Source organism: Macrotis lagotis, unplaced genomic scaffold, assembly GCF_037893015.1.
Source record: "Macrotis lagotis isolate mMagLag1 unplaced genomic scaffold, bilby.v1.9.chrom.fasta BILBYCTG093, whole genome shotgun sequence".
Taxonomy (NCBI): domain Eukaryota; kingdom Metazoa; phylum Chordata; class Mammalia; order Peramelemorphia; family Peramelidae; genus Macrotis; species Macrotis lagotis.
In genome coordinates, this window is record NW_027422000.1 from 9,396 (window position 1) to 30,307 (window position 20,912).

The 20,912-nt window shown below is 47.3% G+C and overlaps 1 protein-coding gene and 1 pseudogene across 1 annotated transcript; one reads left to right on the top strand and one right to left on the bottom strand.

The window, feature by feature from the left end:
- Window positions 1-498: 498 nt before the first annotated feature.
- Window positions 499-1,844, bottom strand: LOC141504092 (GTPase NRas pseudogene; annotated as a pseudogene).
- Window positions 1,845-5,639: 3,795 nt separating this feature from the next.
- LOC141504089 (uncharacterized) lies at window positions 5,640-20,698 on the top strand. Its single transcript, XM_074208925.1, has 5 exons — window positions 5,640-5,757; window positions 5,981-6,083; window positions 18,525-18,637; window positions 18,714-18,973; window positions 19,924-20,698. Exons 1-5 carry the CDS (start codon window positions 5,640-5,642, stop codon window positions 20,476-20,478), a joined length of 1,149 nt encoding a protein of 382 aa, XP_074065026.1. The 3' UTR covers window positions 20,479-20,698.
- The last annotated feature ends 214 nt before the right edge of the window (window positions 20,699-20,912 follow it).

Below are 20,912 nucleotides of genomic sequence, written 5' to 3' on the forward strand. Positions count from 1 at the left end.
AAAGAATGAGTGCCAGGCTAAGCAAGGGCCCAACTAGAAGTGATGGAGGAGATCTGCCAATGAGGATGAGGAGGGCTCTGATCAGAGGACTGAAGCAGCCAAGCCAGCCCAGTGTGAAGGGGAAGCCAGGCAGGTTATGCAGAAATGCCCAGTGTTCGCCTGTATGTTTTTCTTCTGACATGCCCTCACCTCTGGCTAGGTCAAGTACCACCACCCCCATTTTACAAATCAGGAAACTGAGATTCTGAGAACCAAGGAGTTCATACGTTTTTCAGCCTAGTCTCTGAATTAGACCTAGTTGGGTAGGACTCCAGGGGTCATTCAAACCAACTCCCCATCTCCCTGCTGAGGATACTGAGGCCCAGGGTCTCCCTGTTACAAAGTCCCCTGCCTTCCTGCCTCCCCAGCCTGGCTGTCTCCCAGGGGCCCTCCCACTGCCCCCCTGCTCTTCCTGCTCCCAGCACACCAGCTCCAGACAAACAAGGAGGGACACACCTGGAAACACAATAACATCTTTATTTGTAATCAACCTGAGAACGAGAAAAGTAACTTTGTGACAAAGTCCAAGGCCCCACAATCCCTGCACCATGGCTCACACTGGCACAAGGCCCTTTGGACCTGCTCCCAAGCTGGCACAGGGATGCCCGGGCCCCTAGCTGGACGCTGTTGAGTCCCACCAACAATCTCCCCTTCCCAGGAGTCCAGAGAAGAACAGACAGAAGGAGGCAGGGGCTGGGCTTGGGCGCTGGCGCAGGCTCATTGAATGGTGCAAGGACCCAAGCCGCAGATCCGCTCCTGGCTCACCTGGCCCTTCCGGATCTCCTGGACCAGCTCCGAGAAGGCCTGCTCCACACCCTGCCCGGTCTTGGCCGAGGTCTCCATGTAAGGCACCCCGAAGCTCCTGGCCAGCTCCTCGCCGGGGTTTGAGCCCACCAGCCTGCCGGGCTGGTCCACCTTGTTGGCCACCAGCACCACGGGCACCCCGCTGGTGCCCCTGACCCTCTGCAGCTGGTCCCAGAAGATGCTCACATCCACGAAAGTCCTGATGCAGTCGGGAGCGTAGACAAGGAGGAAGCCATGGCCCCAGCGCAGGCAGTCCTCACGCAGGCGGCGGTACACCTCGCTGCCCGAGGTGTCCAGCACAATCAGCGAGCGGCGCCTTTGGTCCACCGACAGCTTCCCGCGCGACAAGTTGCCTCGCAGCCCCCCAGCTATGTCGGGCTCGGTGGGCTCGTACTCCTCCACGAAGCTGTTCTGGAACAGGCGTAGGGTCAGTGCGCTCTTGCCCGCACCAGAGCTGCCCAGCATCACAAGCTTGTAGGGCATCTCGGCTCTACCTCGGCTGCCCACCTGAGGTGTCCTGGAGAAAGGGAAAAGTAAACCCACATGGGTGCGGGGCTGCTGTGCATGGGTTTTGACATCACCCCGGCCACTCCCGCTGATGTCGTTCTCCTCGGTTCACCCGTCTAATTAGTAGCTAGAATTGAATTCGGGTTATGCAGACCCCATGTCCTACCCACGCGGACCCCAAGACAGTCCCCACCTGGCTCCCCACCTGCTTCAGCGACCCCGGATTCTGAGGGGACTGAGAATATTTCCCCGGGACCTTCCCAAACCTGGGACTCAGGACTGACCCCAAGATTTCCGACGAGCTCCCTATGCCTGCGCGTTCCAGGCATTAATGCAAATTCTGACACATGGGTGGGGGGTTAACCCACTAACTGCTTCCCCCCGTTTGGTTCACCCACCCTGCTCCACTCGGCTCTACTTACCCTTTCGGAATTTTCGGTGAAGAAGCCTGGCGGAGGCACAGAATGAAGAACTCAGAAGCAGAGACTGGAAGACTTTCCACCCCCACTGGAATCATATAGTGGGGGAAGACCCGCCCCACACCACGAGGCCTCCTGGGAAGCCCGCCCCCTCCCCACCCCCATCTCTTGCCATCCCAGATCCCCGGCCACCACGGCATTTGGGAAACCCACCCCCATCACTAGGACTTTTCGAGGACCATCGTACTCGGACGATGTCTATAGGGAGTGTCTCCCCTAAAAGTTCAGGCATTCTTGGAGCCCCGTCCCCTAAGTGGCCTGAGCAAGCACCTTTCTACACCCCCAGAGCCCCCACTTCGATGTCCAGAGGAGGAAGCAGAGGGATCCCCTTTCCCAGCCAGGAGGCGCTGGATGGCTGGGGCCATCCAAACCCTACTTCTGATGGGTGGGGGGGTCCTTGCCCTTCTCTCCCCAAGACTCACTAACCCCAGCAGTGAGTCTCAGCCCTATTCTTTGGGACCTTCTGTCTTCCTCCTCATCTCCTCCCCTCTGGACCCCAGGCCCCCAACTCATCCTGGCTTCCATCTTGGAATGCAGAGGGTCTCCCGTTCATTAACCAGGTCAGCCCCTCTCTGCCATTCTGGCTTTTCTGACACCCCCCTCCCCGCATCTTTAATCCTAAAACCGTCTGCCCCTTCCCACCCTTGCCATCAGCAGCACCCTCCTTCTGTCCCAATCCCCTTTAGAATGGAGTCTTTTTCTTCTTGGGAGTGTTGTTCAGAGAGCCGAGTTCAAATCCTACCACAGCCACTAACGAGCTGTGCAGTAGCAGGAACAGCTTGGTTCCCTTCTCTGGCCTTACCTTAGCCTCTGATCTTATCTCATTCCTCCCCCTTACCCCTGAACTGCTTCCTGAGCTGCTTCCTCCCCAACTCCCTTCCCTCCTCCTCTTGTCCCTCCCCTCCAGACACCCTGGGTGTCTTCCCTGCCCATTCTCTTGGCAAGAACTTGAGGTCCCTGAACCCTGGATTTTGCTGGGTTTGAACCCCCCAGCCCCTCTCCCCTGGCCCTGCAGCTGACCTGGGGCTACCCACATGGGGTCACAGCACAGTCCAGGTGCCATCTCCTTTCCCTGGGAGCCTCAACTCTGGACATGGCAACCAGAGGTATGAAGCCTGGAAGTGGAGGCTGAGGCTGCCCATGTGCTAGGGCTTTGGAGGTGAATCCCGAGGGACAGTTCTGGGAGAAGAACAAAATGCTGTTAAAAAAAGATTGATTTTTTTCCAGTTATTGGGGGAAGGCAAAGGAAAAGTCCAAGCTTTACATGAAGGAAGCCCAATGGGGCAGCATGAGTGATCCTTCTTACCGGACTCCTGCAGAAACCCCTAGCCCCTAGACCCCAAAGGAGACATTGACTTCCCCCACCCTGGGACTCCGTGCCCAAGGCTTTCATGATTAAGAGCCAGACCTCAGAATGGGAGGGAAATGCTAGAGGAGTTGGAGCAGTCAGGAGCCTCTCAAGGTGCCCCCAACCACCAGGGACAGGCCCTAGTCACACAGTGGAAACCCCTCCCTCCCCTGGGCTGCTGTTTTAAAAAAACAACCAACCAAGTCTGGCCAGACCTTGGTAAGTTTGGCTCCCAGACTGCCTGGAAAGGACAGAAGTCCAGATTGGAAATGGCCCAGTGGGGGGGCTGACACCCCTCTGCCTCTGGACACAGGGAGGACCCATTGGTCCATGGACAGGGCAGAGAACACATCCACCCCTCCAAGACCTGCAGCTGTGCCATCTGGGCTGCAAGGGATTCAGGGGATCCTGAAGCCATTCCCAAAGATTGGCCCTTCAACAATCACTGGATTGGGGGTTGGGGGGCAGGCAAATGAGCATAGGCTCACATGATCACAAACTTGGGGCTTGGAGGGACCTGGGGGCCCATGCAGACTAAGTCCCCCCAACATCTCTCTGATGAGGAAATTGAGACCTGGAGTCCCACAGCTAAAATCCCCATTTCCTAACTTCCAAGCCCCAGTCTCTCCCCCAGGCCAGACTGCCCTCATATTACTCCGGCCCAAGCACTCTGCCCTGTGAAAAACCAACATAGAAACAACCTAACAGCCTTTATTTCTGATAAAGCCCAGAATGAGAAATGTAACCGACTGCTAAGCAGAGTCGTGGAAGTTCCTGTAGGCTGCATTCATTCTGTCTCCCCCACCCCCAATCTTCAGCTGAATCAGGAGTATGCCCCACCTGCCCTCTTCACCAGGGTTCCCAGGGAGGCTCAGGCATGCCCAGGTGAAAAGGCTCCTGTGTAGCCAGACCCCACCTGACTTGCAGCTGTGCCAGTCTCTGCCAAGGACATTCATAGCCAGCCCCCCTGGAATCAATTCTCTCCCTCAGTCTATACTGCCCTCATGTTACTCCTGCCCAAGCACTGTGCCCCCTGAGAAACACCAATACAGAAACGACCCAACAGCCTTTATTCCTGAAAAAGGCCAGAATGAGAAATGTAACCGACTGTGAAGCAGATACAACAAGACAGAACAATCAGGGGCAACTGGGGCTGATGGGGATAGAGAGCTCACCTGGGGTGAGGAGATCCCAGGACCCATCTGACTAGTCTTGTGGCCTTGGGCAAGTCACTTATTTCCCATGTCTCCCACCTACATGAAACAGGGCCCTTCTAACCCCTACCCCCTCCATCCCCCCCAGGGTTGAAATGCTACTCTAGGCAAGGGTGGACACACACACACACACACACACACACACACACACACCCCCTTGGTTTGATACTGGGGATGCTGACTCGGGGCCAGGACTGGACAGGGCTCCTCACCAATACCCCAGACAAGGGCTTCGTGGCTACCCTAGGGCTTTTGGCTGGCCTGAGACAACAAATACCCCAAGCCCAGGGGCAGGAGGGAGAATCATTCATGATGGCACTGTTCTCCAGAGTCAGGGTCTCTATTGGGGGACCATGATTTTGTATAGTAGGGAAAGGACAAAAAGAAAAGCCCCACAAGCCCCAGCCCCCTCAGGTGGGAAGGCCACAGAGCTAGATGAGAGCAAAAGTGGCCAGAGGTCCACTGCCTCTGGGGCCTGAGCAGTCAAGGGAGGCCTTAGACAGGAGCAGGAGGATGGAGTCTTTGGCCTGGTGGGGATGCCAAGGCAGTGAGGTAAACATCTCTTCTCCAAGGAAAAAAAATCAAAAATTCCAAGCGCTAGAGGGAGAAATGATGACTAGTTCCCATGAGGTTCCTGGAGACATCCTGGTGAAGCCCAACAGTGCCTAGATCCAGAGGAGTGGGCTGGAGGATGGGGACAGGACCAGGGGAGCAAGGCATAGGCTCACATGATCATGCAGAGCTTGGACCCGCAGCCCTAGTTGTGCCTAGCTCAGGGGAGGCCCTGGGGAGGCCCAGAAGGTCTTGTCTGGGGTGTTGTTGAGGAGCTCTGCCCAGACGTGGCCCCCAGTCATCTGTGAGACCCTCCAGATCTCCCAAACCAGCTCCTGGGAGGCCTGTTTCACAGTTGTGGGCAGGTCTCCACGAAGGGCACTCTCAAGAACTTGCCCGCTCTTTTGCCCAGCCTCCATGTCACTGAGCATTTGGTCATGTCAGTCTTCTTGGCCACCAGGACTAACAGAATGCTGTCACTGCCATTTACCCTCCACAGCTCCTCCTGGAAGATGTTCTTGTCCACGAACCACTTGATGTCATTCCACAGTGTAGATGCAGAGGAAACCCTCTCCCAAGCACATGAAGTCTGGCCACTGACTGGGGCAATCCTCACTGCCCCAGGCTCCACCATCATGTAGGTGTGGTGTTTCCCAGGGTGGGGTTATGGTTTGACACAAGGCAGTTCTTGACTAGATGGAGGGTCCAGACACTTTTGCCCACCTGAAAGCTGTCCATCACCACCTGCCCCGTCCTGCTCCATGGAGCCCTGCCCCGAGCCCCCAGGCTAGCCTCACCTGTCCCCCTGGGCCACGTGGAGTCCTGCCCTGGGAGGGGGCAGCCAGGTGAATGGGCTGAGGGAGGGGCTGCAACATTGTATCCACTGGGGCCCCAGAGGCCACAGAGCCCCATGCCAGGGCCAGGCTACCACCTTGCAGGCAGATGTGGCCCCTGGATGCCCATTGGCACACATCCAACTTCTCAGTGCTTGTTGTCAGGGAGGATTTTCAGGTCCAATGCTCTTCTTTTCCCCACAGAATCCCCACCCCCAGCCAGGTTCCCCACCTCCAGCCAGAATCTCCTCCCAGGCTGCACAGGGCAACTTGCTCCACCTAATGGCCCAGTTCTCTACTCCAGAAGGTCTGTTGGCATGATCTTGGCTCCTAGCAGCTTCAATCTGCTCCCAGGGAAAGACAACAGTTCCAAGTTTTCCCTCAGATTCTCCCTCACACTTAGCATTTCCCAATTTGTTCCCCTCTTAGCTCAAGGCTGTCTCTGGCCCAATTTCCTCCTCCACTTCTGGGTCAAAGATCTGCTGACCTGGTCCCACTGTGACTTCCAGGTCTTCAGGCAAAGGCTGGCTCTTCATTATCTAGGATACCAAGATATTTTAGAATGGGATAAGTCAAAGAGTCCTCAGTTGTCCTCTAACCCAACAAGTAGTTGAAAAGGAACCTATTGCCTCAAATAAATAATTTTTTTAAAAAGAAATAATCTATTCATGCAAGAAAATGAGAACAATGGGATATCAGACCAAAATTTAAGGGATGCAGCCAAAACAGCCTTTAGAAAAACTTTCAATTTCTAAATGCTTACTTGAATAAAATAGTGAAGGAGATAAATGGATTGGGCATGCAACCAAAAAGGCTGGAAAAGGAATAAATTACAGATCCCCAATTAAATACCAAATGAGAAATTCTGAAATTCAAGGGAGAAACTCAGAAATTAAATGCAAGAAATTCATTGACCTAATAAATCAAACAAAGAATTGGTTTTATGAAAAGTCAGTCAAATCAATAAACCTTTGGTTAATGTGATGAAAAAAATTACCAATATTAAAAAATGAAAAGGATGAAGAAACTACCATTGAGGAGGAAATGAAAAAAATAATTTGAAGCCATTTTGCCCAACTGCATATCAATAAATTTGATAACCTGAGTGAAATGGTTGAATATTTGCAAAAATATAAATGGTCCAAATTAACAGAAAAGGAAATAATATACTTCAATAACCCCTTTTCAAAAAAAAAAGCAAATAAAGAAATCATTAAACTCCCTAAGGAAAAGGCTCTAGGTTCAGGTGGCTTTATAAGTGAATTCTCCCAAAAAGTTAAGGAACAATTCATTTCAATTCCAACTATTTAAAAAACAAATATGAGAAGGAGTTCTGCTAAATTCTTTTGATGACAGGAGTATAGAGATGATGCCTAAAACAGGAAGAACCAAAACAAATTGTAGACCAATCTCCCTAAGGAACAGTGATGCAAAAATATTAAATAAAATTTGAGCAAAGAGATTACAGGTTGTTATTATTAGGATAATACATAACTATCAGGCAGGAATGATTTTATATAATGAAAACAGTCAACACAATTGAACAGATATATAACAAACCCAACAGAAACAACATGATTATTTCAATACATGTGGGAAAAGACTGATAAAATATAACCTTTTGCCTCTTTTTTAGGGTTTTTTTTTTCAAGGAAATGGGGTTAAGTGACTTGCTCAAGGCCACATAGCTAGGTAATTATTAAGTGTCTGGGGTTAGATTTGAACTCAGGTACTCCTGACTCCAGGGCCGGTGCTCTATTTACTGCACCACCTAGCCACCCTTTTTGCCTCTTTTCTAATGCTGACCCATCTCCATTTTTTTCTCCCAGAGAAAGTAATCATCTCCCCATTTCTGCTTTTTCAAAACTGACTTTTAGGTCTCAGCAAAGCTCCCATACCAATATTCATGACCCATAAGAGTGGACTGGTGGGCATCCCAGTCTAGTGAAGGGGAAAAGCTCTGATTCCATTTTTCCTTGTATGTCCCTTTAAAAGAAAGAAGAGTAGCAGAGACTAAGGTCAAGCCATTGGAAGAGTTAAGACTCAGAAGGCTCAAAAGTCTCTGATAGTTTAGAGCGAGTCTCTGGTTCATGGGACAATTCAAAGAGACCTCAGTGTTCCTTTAGCCCAACCAATAACAGGAAATGCAATCTGACAATTCAAACGAAGTGGTTATCTCACATTGGCTTAAAGTTTTCTAAGGAGGAGGAATGAAATGTAGCTCCCCAGGGAGTCTAAACTCATAAAGGAAAGAAATAATTTTTGAGTACTTTTTTATTCATATCCTTTCATAACTCTTCATCTCAGTGAATCCTTGAAGCAAAAAAAAAATTGGAAATACAAAGTCTGAATGACTGAGAGCAAAGGACTCTGGTGCAGACCTGAGACTGAATGAAGTGAGCAGAACCAGGACAACATTGGACACAGCAACAGGAACACTGTAAGACGATCATCTTTTTAACACTTCTCAGGAATACAATGATCCAAGTCACTTCGAAAAGACTTGTGCAGTGGATAGAGCAGCAGGCCTGGAGTCAGGAAGATCTGAGTTCAAACCCAGCCTCAGACAATTAATAATTGCCTAGTTTTGTGACCTCGGGCAAGTCACATTGCCACAAATAATTAACCTTCAAAAAAAAAGACTTGTGATGTAAAATGCCATCCACATCCAAAGAGAGACAGAGGCTGCCTGCAGATCAAGGCACACTATCTATTCTACTATTTCACTTAGTGATCTCACCAACCTCAAGTGGGTTTAAAGCTAAAAGGTCTGAAATCAACTTCTCTAGTCCAAGGCTCATGTGTGGAGAGGTAAATGCAGAGGGAACAACACCCGTGAAGGGGTGGACAGGTAAGAAACAGGTGTGTTTAATCACACCTGGAGGGATAACAGCCCTCTTAGGTTCCAGGGTTGCCCCCTGTATTCTGGGGATGTCATCATGCCATGCTTCCCAGGCTTGCTCCCCACTGGTCCCTGCCAGTGTTTGGTGCTGCCAGGTTGAAATTGGGGCAAGTGGTGCCTGGTAACCACCAGGCACATGAACCTAGCTGTCATGCCTACTAGGTATTGCCCCCCCCACTGCCCTAGAATGCCCATTGCCCAAATTCCCTCCACTTTTCCCATGGGACCACCAAGCACAGGTCCCCTGGACATGAAGTAGTGGGGCTTTTAGAAGATAAATGGCCTAGGAAAAAAGGGATCCCCATGACTTTCTGCCATTTGGAGGTTTGCCTTGTTTGGAATTGGTTTTGTCTCTCCAAGAGGAGAAAAGGGTGGGGATTCCCACTGACCCAGGGGCATGGGGAGAAAGGATCCTGAATTCCTGGGCCCCTGGATTCCTGGATTTATGGGTGAAGGTGGAAGTCTTTTATGACTAGGTGATAGAAAATAACACCAGGCCTGCAGTTTGAGGATCCCAGGTGCTCAGCCAAGAGTGGCAGCTCATGGGTTCTTCAGCCTCCAAGGGCTTGAAACTTTACTCTTTTCTCAACTGCTGTGTCTCCTCTCATTTTCTTCAAGCCTGTCAAATCTGTGACAGAGTCCAATAACACCAGCCCGGGCATTCTGTGTTCTGTGTACCTCATTGTCAATGTGTAAATCCCTGGAAAGGACACTGCCAAGGTGAGTGAACTTGTCCACAGTGCTCAGAACTTCTCTATTTGCTGTCATCGATGGTTCCACAATGGAAGGTGTGGTGCTGGCTGGGGGTTCATTGTTAAAATTAGTACAAGCAGCAGAGAATCGATCCAATTCTTTGTTTCATCTTAACTTCAGAGACTACACTGAGCGTACACTCATCTGCAAAAGGAAGATCGTGCACCAACACTCCATTCACTTTTGTCTTGGCTTCTATTTGCTTGAATTTACCATCAGTGTGGAACCTGACCTTGAGGCCATGTTCATCCTTAGTGAAGGCATTTGATAATATAGCTGAAAACATCATGCTAAAAGGTATGGGAGCAAGGGCACAGCCTTATTTCTCTCCTTTAGTGACTGGGAAATCTCAAGAGCATTGTCCACTCTCCAGAACCAGGGCATTCATGCCATCATGGAACTGAAGGACAATACTGATAAACTTCTCCAGGTACCCAAATTTTGACATAATTTTCCATAAACCCTCATGACTGACAGTATCAAAGGCCTCGGGCAGATCTATAAATGCTGTATTTACAGATCTGTTCTGTTCTTGGCATTTGTCCAGAAGTTGTCAAGCAGCAATCACCATATCTATTATTCAAACCTTTCTGAAGCGGCATTGACTTTCAGGGAGGTTGCCATCTTCCAGGGGAAGGATCAGTCTATTGAGAAGGATTCTGGCAAGAGTCTGTCCAATAACACGTAAAATAGATACTCTCCTGTGTTTATCATAGGGCAATCTATTCTCTTTGCCTTTACAGAGACGGATGATGGGGGCATACTTGAATCTTTGGGGATAACTTCATGCCTGGAAAATTTCAGTCAGCTTTTGGATGAGCAATGGACACCCCACCTAGTAGATCTCACCTGGAATAGAATCAGCACCAGGTTCTTTTCCAGTTGAAAGGAGCCTAATGGCATTCAAAATCTCTTCTTCAGTGAAAACTTCAGCTGTGGCAGATGGAGTGCAACTTGAGGTAAACAGGGCTTCTGCATTGCTTGATGATGTTCTGTGAAACCCACTATGTAAGTGTTCCACCCATCTCTCTAGGATCACGTCCCTACCATTGATCAATGTGGGTCCATCAGCACTGAGCAGCTGAGATGCACTGTGGTTTTTTGGCTATCAATAACATTCAGGGCATCATAAAATCACTTTGGTTTATTACTGTCTGCATAAAACTGAATTTCATCTGCCTTCTTACTGAGCCAAGAGTCTTGCTGCTCTCTAAGCTTTGCTTATACTTTACTTTTGATGGAATTAAGTGCTATCCTGCTGATGAGCTATCCTGATGGAAAACCTGTGGAGTTGTTTTTCATTTAAGAGCTTCTGTATTGGGGGTGGCTAGATGGCACAGTGGATAGAGCACTGGCTTTGGAGTCAGGAGTACCTGAGTTCAAGTCCGGCCTCAGACATTTAATAATTACCTAGTTGTGTGGCCTTGGCCAAGCCAGTTAACCCTATTGCCTTGCAAAAAAATCTAAAAAAAAAAAAGAGCTTCTGTATTTCCGCATCATTTTCATCAAACCGGTCTTGAGTGTTCTGACCCAGATGAGCCAGGGCAGTGCTGTACACCAAATCTCTGGAAGCTGCCCACTCTTTTTCTGTTCCATTCTTGCCAACTATGTGTTGACTCAGTTTCCCCTCCAAGTTAGCAACAAACTCTACCCTCTCAGAGAGACACTTTAATCTCCTGGCATTAATTCTAGTAATCATTGTACCTCAGGGTTGCTTCTTTGGTTGAATGCGACTATTTTGCTTAGAGAGGATGAATCTGCAATCAGTCCAGCACTCTGTACTGTACTTTGTCACTCTCACATACTGTCTGTCTCTTCTCCTTACAGTCACACAGTCTATTAGATACCAATGTTTGTGAGGAGGGTGCATCCAGGAAGTTTTATTGCATTTAGGTAAATGGAAGATAATGTATGTGATGAGAAGGTCATGAGATGTGCAACTCTTCAGTAGCAGGTGATCATTGCTCTTGATGTTTCCAGCTCCATTTCTCCTAAGGACTCCCTGCCATGGCTGGAAGTCTGAGCCTACTCTAACATGAAAGACACCTAGAATTATAAGCTTTAAACTCTGTTTGTAGATTGATGATAAGAGTCTCGGGGTTTTCAAAAAATTTCCTTTGACTTCATCAGAGTTCATCATGGTGGGAGAATAGACACTGATGATGGTGGCCTGGCATTTTCCTGGAAGTGGCAATCTCATTGTCATGAGCCTGTCATTCACTCATTTTGATAGGCATTCAAGTATGTTGATTCCATCAGTTTGTGTTGCAAAACTTATCCTAGCTTTGCTGCAGCCAATCCAGAAAAATGTGTATCTAAATCTGACTTCAGTATTTTGACCTTCATTTGCCAGCCTTTTTTCACTCAGGACAGCTATTTGGATGTGATACCTGCTGAGATCTCTGGCAACAAGAGAGCTGTTCGTCTTTCAGGTCCATTGGATCTGATGTGGATGAGTGTGTGCACATTTCATGCCCTGGTGGTGAATGGAATCTTTGTTGAAGTCTATATAGTTTTTTGTATATTGCCTGGTAAGCAGACAATTCTTAGGGCACCTTTTGTTTCTTTTTTTAAAATTAAGTAATTGACTTATTTTGAATTTACAGTTTTTCCCCTAACCTCCTTTCCCTCCCCCCAATCACCCCACCCCTCACAGAGGGCAGTCTGTTAGTCTTTACACTGTTTCCATGGTATACATTCATTTAAGTTGAATGTGATGAGAGAGAAATTATATCCTTAAGGAAGAAAAATAAATTATAAGAGATCACAAAATTACATAATAAGATAATGTTTTCTTTAAAATTAAAGGTAATTGTCTTTGGTCTTTGTTCAAACTCCACAATTCTTTCTATGTATACAGATGGTATTCTCCATCGCAGATACCCCAAAATTGTGTAGGGCACCTTTTCTCACCCCGTCTTCATATCATTAGGTGAATAGTTTGATCCTTTAAAGGGCTGCTCATTCATCCAGGGGGCTCCAGAATACCACTCCTACTCTGAGTATGGGGAAATGACCTTCTGGTCTAGACCACCTGTGTAACAGCTCTCACCATATCCACACTTGGTGCTTCATCACTTGTCTGTCCCTGCAGGACTCTGAGGAAGGTAAAGTATAGGTGATGTCTTTTGATGTCTGGGTAAATTGAATTTAAATGAGGGAGAGTAAGATGACATCATTGGCCTCACTCTCTCTTCCAAAGTCATCATGATCCAGTGGCAAGACAGACAAGACAAGTGGTGATGGCTCTAGATGCAGTGGATGACACTGGCATCTTCCATGTCTCACCAAGGTCTAAATGCTCCCCAGCACCTGCTTCAGTTTCCTTCATGGCCACTGGAAAGAAGTGTTTTCATATGCCCATTCCACTAGTGGAAGACTTCACATGCTTGGGGGAGACAACCCCATAACTCACCGAAGAGTTTTGAGATACCTTTAACCTGCCAAAACATTTTTGTGGTGTGTGGCCACTGTACATGTTAGAGCTTCTTGGAGCCACAGGTGAGAGTCAGGTGGTTCCGGTGGACATCAAAGGTGGAAAGCAGGAGCAGTTAGGTGGTGCAGTGGATAGAGCACTGGTCTCAGAGTCAGGAGGACCTGTGTTCAAATCTGGCCTCAGAAACATGGGGAGGTCACTTAACCCCATTGCCTTCAATAAATAAAACTGAAAAAAAGAAGGTGGAAAGCAGCCATGAAATGGACTCAGCAGTCATCACGCTAAAGGTTACTTAGTCTTTCTTGAACACACTCAATACCCCAAGAAGAACATTATACACACGATCAACAACATGGGAGATGATCAACTCTGATATCCTTGTTCATTTCAGCAACACAATAATCAAAGACAATTCTAAAAGACATGATGGAAAAAGTCATCTATATCCCTAGAGGGAATTGTAGAGTTTGAATGCAGGCCAAAGCTTAATATATTCAATTTTCAATAGTCATCTCATGTATTATAGTATTAATTGCTCTCTAAATGTTTTTTCTTCCTTATGGATTTGATGCTTGTTTCACAACTTGATTAATATGGATCTAGATTGAGCATAATTGCACATGTAGAACATATATTTGATTGTTTTCTGCCTGGGGAGGGCAGAAGAAAGGGAGGGAGGGAAAAATGTAGAACTCAAAACCTGGTTAAAAATGAGTGATGACTACCACTGCATATGGTCAGAAAGACAAATTTAAAAAAAAGATCTCTCAGTATTGTCCTTGATCAGTGTACTGAGAGGAGCTGAGTCCATCATAGTTGATCACCAATGTTGTTCTTAATATGTACAATGTTCTCCTGGTTCTGCTCATTTCACTCAGCATCAGTTCATGAAAGTCTTGCCAGACGTTTTAGAAATCCACCTGCTCATGATTTCTGATAGAACAATAGTCCTCCATCATATTCGTATCCCATAACTTCTTCATCCATTCCCCTATTGATAGGCATCCCATGAATTTCCAATTCTTTGTCACCACAAAAAGAACTGCTATAAATATTTTTGGTTTAAATAGTGGTATTGCTGAATCAGAGTATGCACAATTTTATTGCTCTTTTATTGCTCTTTGTTGACAACTCTTCCAACAGTACATTAGTGTGCCATTTGTCCCACATCCTCTCCAACACTGGTCAATTCCTTTTGAGTCATTTTAGCCAATCTGTTAGGCATGATGTGGTATCTCACATTTGTTTTAATTTGCATTTCTCTAATCAATAGTGACTTGGAGCATTGTTTCATATAACTTTAGCTACATTGATTTCATCAGAAAATTGCCGGTTCATATCATTTGGCCATTTATCAAATAGATAATAACTGAAGTTGTTATAAATTTGACTCAGTTACCATCCTTCATCTTGGTTACAGTGGTTTTATTTGTGGAATTTCTTTTTTAATTTAATGTAATCAAAATTAGTTATTTTGCATTTCATAATGTTCTCCATCTCTTGCTTGGTCCTAAACTCTTCCCTGTTCCAGAGATTTGACAGATGGACTATTCCTTGTTCTCCTAACTCCTTGGTTTATGGCACAACCCTTCATGATCTAAATCCTATACCCATTTTGACCTTCTTTTGATATAGGGTGTGAGATGCTATCTATGCTTTGTTTCTGTGGGACTATTTTGCAGTTGTCCTGCATTTATCATCAAATAGTGAGTTCTTATCCCAGAAATCTGAGTCTATGGGTTTTTTGTACCATTGATCACCACAGCCATTTACCACTGTTTCTTTTGCACCTAATCTCTCCCATTGATCTGCTTCTCTGTTTCTTAGCCAGTTCCAGACAGTTGTGGTGACTGATGTGTTATAATATCATTTTAGTTCTGGTGTAGCTAGGCTACTTTCCTTTGCATTTTTCCCATTACTTCCCTGGACATTCTAGACCGTTTTCTAATCCTAATCCTAACCATCGCAATTCTTGTCTCCTGACTCAACCTTATTCCTAATCTTAAATTCATTTCATTGGCCACCCTACCCCCAAATTCAGTTCTAACTCGACCCCAGGTTTTAGTGTGGTTTATTTTCTTTTAAGGCTCTGATGGTCTGAACAGTCTTACTTAGGTACTGGTGATTGGAAAGACAAGGCTTCCAACACATCCGTCAAGAATTTATTTCTGCATTCACACTAAATTTGGTTCTAACTCTATTCCTAACCCAAACTCCAGTTTACCAGTGGGTAAATTTGGGCAGTTTTTTCAGGATGCTGAAAATCCCCACTATGCTTCCATTGCAAAAGCGTGTTAGCCCCATGACCTTTAATAGACCTATAGACATTTAGTTTGAGTGTGTCTTTCTTCTTGCAACATACTTTCTAGTATATGCACAACAGTCTTCTTTCTGGACATTTAAATCACTTTTTTTATAAAACACATCAGAATTTTATTGCTTGAAGAATACAGCATATGAAAGCATATGAATGTACAAAGGAAAAGTCACAAGGATCCAAACATCATACATACCAGATGCAGGAAAATGTTAACCTGAACTCTGCATCAGAAAGAAAAGTGTGAAAAATATCTAAGTTAAGAAAAAGATTGACTTAAAATAGAAAGTGAGGATATTACAGTACAAATTAGAAAAGCCAACACTGTATATTAACATATGATTACTCTCAACTAGTTTTACTACCTTTGGTACTTATTGATACCTTTAAAAAAAGAGCTGCTTACTCAGGTCTTACCCAACATACTTCATACAATAACCATGAAATAATTGCAACTTAAACACTCCAACAAAACTAATCTTTTCTTTGGGGGAGGAAGGGTGGTATGTCAAAAAAGGGGAGGGGGGTGTAATTTAAATCACTTTCTTGGCATGATACCCAGTTACTTTCTTGAATCCTTGGACTAGTTTACAGCTCCACCCATAATGTACTAGGGTGCCCATCTTCACTCAACTCTTCCAACTTTGACATTTGCACATTTTGTCATCTTTCCCATTTTGCTGGACATGAAGTAAAGCAACATGATTGCCTTTATTTCCAGTTCTTGCATATGAGCTACTTTTGGTTGTGGGAAATTTTATGAAATCAACATTTTCCACTCTATGTTTTATTATTAACTCTCAGCTTTCTTTGCTTGTTCAGAATTTACTTCCTGCCCATTTCTATCATGTCTATCATGGATCCATTTTGAGTTGGTTTTTGAAAAGGGTTTATGATGTTGATCTAAAGCCTAGTTTCTGTCTGACTACTTTCCATTTTTCCCCCGATTTCTTCTCAAATAGGGAATTTTTTTCCTAGAAAAATGATGCTTAGGGTTTTCCTGAATTCCGAGTCAATAAGTTAAAAAACTGATCCTTTTAATCCAACATTCTTCCCTAATAGTATGGCAGTTCAAGGGGTTTTTCTTTTTGTATTTTATTATTCCTATGCTGACTCTGTGGGATGAATAAGGGGATATGATGCCTCCCCAGAGCTCACAAATGGGAGCAGAAGGTGAGGACCCAGTGGGTCTCTGGGAACACTGGGAGGGGGCCCAGAACCCACTGCTCTGCTATGTAGCCAGAGGGTTACATTATCCTCTCTTCAGGGTATTGGTAAAGGAGAAGTCAATTATCAGTCCATGAAAGTGTCAGGGAAAATATATCCCAAGTGTTGGGGGACATGGGACGTGGGAGAAATTGAGATTCCACCTTCCAGGACAAGCTTAAGATAGTCAATGACTCTTCCCTCACAGATTCCTCATCCCCAGGGTACATTTGCCTGAAACCCCTGAGTGTGTCTTTCTTCTTGCAACATACTTTGTTGTATATGCACAACAGTCTTCTCTCTGGACATTTAAATCACTTTCTTGGCATGATACCCAGTTACTTCCTTGAATCCTTGGACCAGTTTACACATATCTTCTCCAGCTTTACTGTGAGATGTGGATCTATACCTCGGTATTGTCATACTATTTCCAGTTTTTCACAACAATTTTTGTCCAGTACTGAGTTTGTCAAATAGTAGATTGTTGTAGTCATTTACTGCAGTTTCTTTTGAACCTATCCTAATGCACTGATCCATCCCTCTATTTCTTAACTAGTACCAGGCAGTTTTGATGCCTGCTGCTTTATAGTATAGTTTGAAATCTGGGAGAGCTAGGTCACCTTCCTTTATATGTTATTTCATCAGTCCCCTTGCTATTCTTGCTCTTTTGGTGCTTCAGATGAATTTTGGGACTATTTTTTTCTAGCTCGGTAAAGGAATTATTTGGAAGTGTGATTGGTATGGCACTGAATAAGTAATGTTATTTGGATAGAATTGTCATTTTTATTATGTTAGTTCAACTGCACTGTGGGCATCTAACATTTTCCCCAATTATTTAGATCTGACTCTATTTGGATGAGACCTTTATAATTATGTTCATTAAGTTTCAGAGAACTTAATGTTGTCTAGTTACTTTAAATGGAATTTCTCCTTCTATCTCTCACTCTTGGGATTTGTTGTTCATATATAGAAATGCTGATGATTTGTGTGGGTTTATTTTCTCTCCTGCTACTTTGCTGAAATTGTGAATTGTTTCACAGTTTTAAGATGATTTTCTCAGGTTTTTCTAGGCATACCCTCTTCTCATCTGCAAAAAATGAAAGTTTTCCTTCCTTACTGCTACTTCTGATTCCTTCAGTTTCTTTTTCTTCCCTTATTGCTACTGCTAGCCTTTTCTAATACTAGACTGAATAGTCACAGTAGTCATTGGCATCCTTGTTTCACCCCAGAATGTATTGGAAATGCTCTGAGTTCATTCCCATCAAACATAATATTTGTTGATGGTTTTAGATAGATACTATTCATTATTTAAGGAAAACTCCATTTATCCCTAAACTAGTGTCTTTAATAGGAATGAATGTTGCATTTTTATCAAAGACTTTTTCACTCTCTCTTGAAATGATCATATGCTTTTTGTTGGTTTTACTACTGATATGTTTCATTATGTTGAGTTTTTTCCTAATGTTGAACCATCCCTGCCTGCCTGGTATTAATCCACCCCGATTAGGGTGTATTATCCTGGTAATAACTTATGGTAGTCTCTTTGCTAAAATTTTGTGTAAGAGTTTCCCCACCAATATTTATTAGGGAGAGAGCTATGGTTCTCCTGGTCGGTCACCACCCCACCTCGCTCTCCCTGTGTCCAGTGTGGTCCTGCTGAGGCTCCCTTTCCCCAGCATCAGTTCCACCTCAGGGTCCTTGGCTCTCAATCCTCCACCACTGGGATGTTCCAGCCTTTTCAGGTTCCAAGAGTCAGGGAGAGGAAGACCTGGAGGTCAGAGAGGGACCAGGCCAGCAGATCTTTGACCCAGAAGTGGAGGAGACATCCTTGGGCTAAGAGGGGAACAAATTGGGAAATGGTGAGGGAGAGTGAGGGAAAACTGGGAGCTGTTGTCTTTCCTTGGGACCAGATCAGGAGCCAAGGCGGGAGCTAAAGAGGGGCGAGATCATGCCAGTAGACGTTATGGAGCAAAGAACTGGGGCATTAGGTGGAGCAAGCTGCCCTATGCAGCCTGAGGAGAGCTGGGCTGGGGGGGGGGACCTGGCTGGCAGGGGGGGGGACGGGGCTGGGTTACCTGGCTGGGGGGGATCTGTGAGAAGAGAACATTGGACTGAAAATCCGCTCGCATCACAGTGAACAGCTGGATCTGTGCCAACGGGCATCCAAGCACCACGCTTGCCTGCCTGGGGGCCAGGTGCGACCCAGCCTGAAGCTCTGCAGCCTTCTGGCTCCGGGCCTACTGGATAGTTTGTTGCAGCTCCAGCATCCTTCCAGCCGGCAGGGACCCCTCCCTTGGCCCGTCCATTGGTCGGACCCTCCCAGGCCGGGACTCCACGCGGCCCCCGGGGGTAGCCGGGCCAGGCGGGGAGGCTCGGGGCGGGGCTTCGCGGAGCAGTGGGGGGCTGGCTCCACGGAGATCACCCGGACGGAGCTTCTGGGCCAGAACCTTAAGCGGCGAAAGAGGGGCTGCCACGGAGTCCCCTCGCCAGACCCGGCTCCTCTTTGCAGCGGACGCCTTGACCCCCTCGTCCCTCACGATCCTGGGGCACCTTCCTGCTCGGCTTCAGCTCCTCCAGGAAAGGGTAAGCAGAGGACCGGGGCCTGAACAGTCCTGGGGCGTGAGGCTGGCCGCCTTAGATGAGTTCCCGGGATTGGGGGCCGGGTAGCTGGGGAGGGGTGAGCCCCATTGCCCTCCGCCGCCCTCGGGCTGCTTGTGGGGACCCCTGAGCAGAGGGAAAGAACACGGGGAGGCCCCGGGAGCCCCTATTCTCTGAGCACAGCAGGGGGGCTTGCCGCGAGTCCGCAGGGGGAGGGGCACGGCTTCCAGAGGTGGAAGCTCAACCAGAAAGGAGAAATGACCCAAAGGCCTTGGTCCCCTCTGCCACATGTGCCAAAGGTGTAGAACCAAGCCAGGATCCGGTCACAAACTCGGCCCCTAGAAACAGCCAACCAGGCCTTTGAATAATTCTAGGCCCTTGGGGGTCCAGAGAGTCTGAAGAGATGGGGGGCACTGTGAACGCCGCTTAAGTAAGGTGGGCAGTGACCACGACCCTCTTTAGGGGTGGTGGGCAGTGCCTATTTAGTCCTCCCTGGAAGGACGAGGAGATGGTACATTCTTGGGTCCTTAGTGAGAGTACAGGAGACTGAGTGACCCTGAACCCCAGACTGACTTTGAGAAGATAGCTCCCGTTCCTTGGTGGGGATTCTGATGCAGGAGCAGCCCAGGGGCATCAGAGAGTGGTACCCCAGGGCCCGGCACTGTGGTCTTCGGGAACTCCTCACAATGAGGTTGAATGAGAGTGAGCATTGTTTCTGGGGACCTGGCCCTAATTTGAGACTGTGGGTGCTTCCGAAGGACCCCTGCTAGGGAAGGTTAGCCTGCCTTGCTTGGCTTGGAGTAAAGGATGACAGGAAAGGAGGGGCCCTGAGGCTGGGCTTTAGGGAAGTGATGAGGAGGGATCTGGAGAGGTACAGTGGTGGCCTAGGGTCCCCCAGCTCTCACAGGCTCCCTCTTTTGTACTTGCCTTCTCAGGTGACCATCCAGGCCATGACACCATACAAGCTGGTGGTGCTGGGCAGCTCTGGTACAGCCAAGAGCGCCCTGATCATCCGCTTCCTCCAGAACCGCTTCGTGGAGCAGTGTGAGCCCACTGTCAACCACTTGTATGAAGGGCAGCTAGTGGTGGATGGGGAGCCCTGTGAGTTAGCCATCATGGATACCTCCGGAAGGGAGCTTTACTGGGACCTGCGCGAGGACTGCATCCGCTGGGGCCAGGGCTTCCTCTTTGTCTACTCTGTGGACTCCTTCATAACCTTTATGGATATGACCCTCTTCCAGGACCAGCTTTGGAAGGTCAAGGGCACCAGTCGGGTGCCCATGGTGTTGGTGGCCAACAAGGTGCATGAGGCCTACTGGATGGTGGACTCAGAGTTGGGTCAAGATGCAGCTAAGAACTTTGGGGTACCCTACGTGGAGACCTCGGCCAAGACTGCGCAGGGCGTGGAGCAGGCCTTTGAGGAGCTGGTTCGGGAGATCCGGCTGTCCCAGGACCAGGGCCGCAGGTTCGTGCCTTGCAGAATCATGTGAGCTGGTCCTGCCACCACTCCCCTGAGTGTATCTCAACCCTTGCCCTCTTCCTCCTTCTTCTGTTTGTTTTTTTCCAGACTCCTCAGGGGCACCCCCTCCTGTTGAACCCCAGAGATTGCAGGTCAAAAGGGCCTTGGACTAGTTCGCTGTGTAGGTGAGGGTGCTAGGGATTCTGAAGCTGACCCCTTTGGGGAGAGGGGCATTGGTCTTTAACTCCAAAAGTGCCTTTTCTTGTTCTAAGATTTATGATGAATAAAGACATTTGGTTTGTTTCTAAGTGTGTTGCTGATGGTTTTCTCAGGAATCTGTGTGCTTAGGGCAGGAAGAACAGGAGGGCAGTATGGCCCGGGGAGAGATTCGGGTTTGGGAGTCAAGATGGCATGGGGATTTTAACTGGGAGGGAATAAATGCAGGAGAAAGCCTCAGAACAATTC

What these genes read in the sequence shown, in the direction of transcription:
- LOC141504089 (XM_074208925.1), top strand. Translation starts at nt 5,640, where the DNA reads ATGGAGGGTCCAGACACTTTTGCCCACCTGAAAGCTGTCCATCACCAC. An exon ending in GGCTCCGGGCCTACTGGATA is followed by an intron (nt 18,638 to 18,713) that starts GTTTGTTGCAGC and finishes GGACCCTCCCAG; the next exon opens with GCCGGGACTCCACGCGGCCC. An exon ending in TTCAGCTCCTCCAGGAAAGG is followed by an intron (nt 18,974 to 19,923) that starts GTAAGCAGAGGA and finishes TTGCCTTCTCAG; the next exon opens with GTGACCATCCAGGCCATGAC.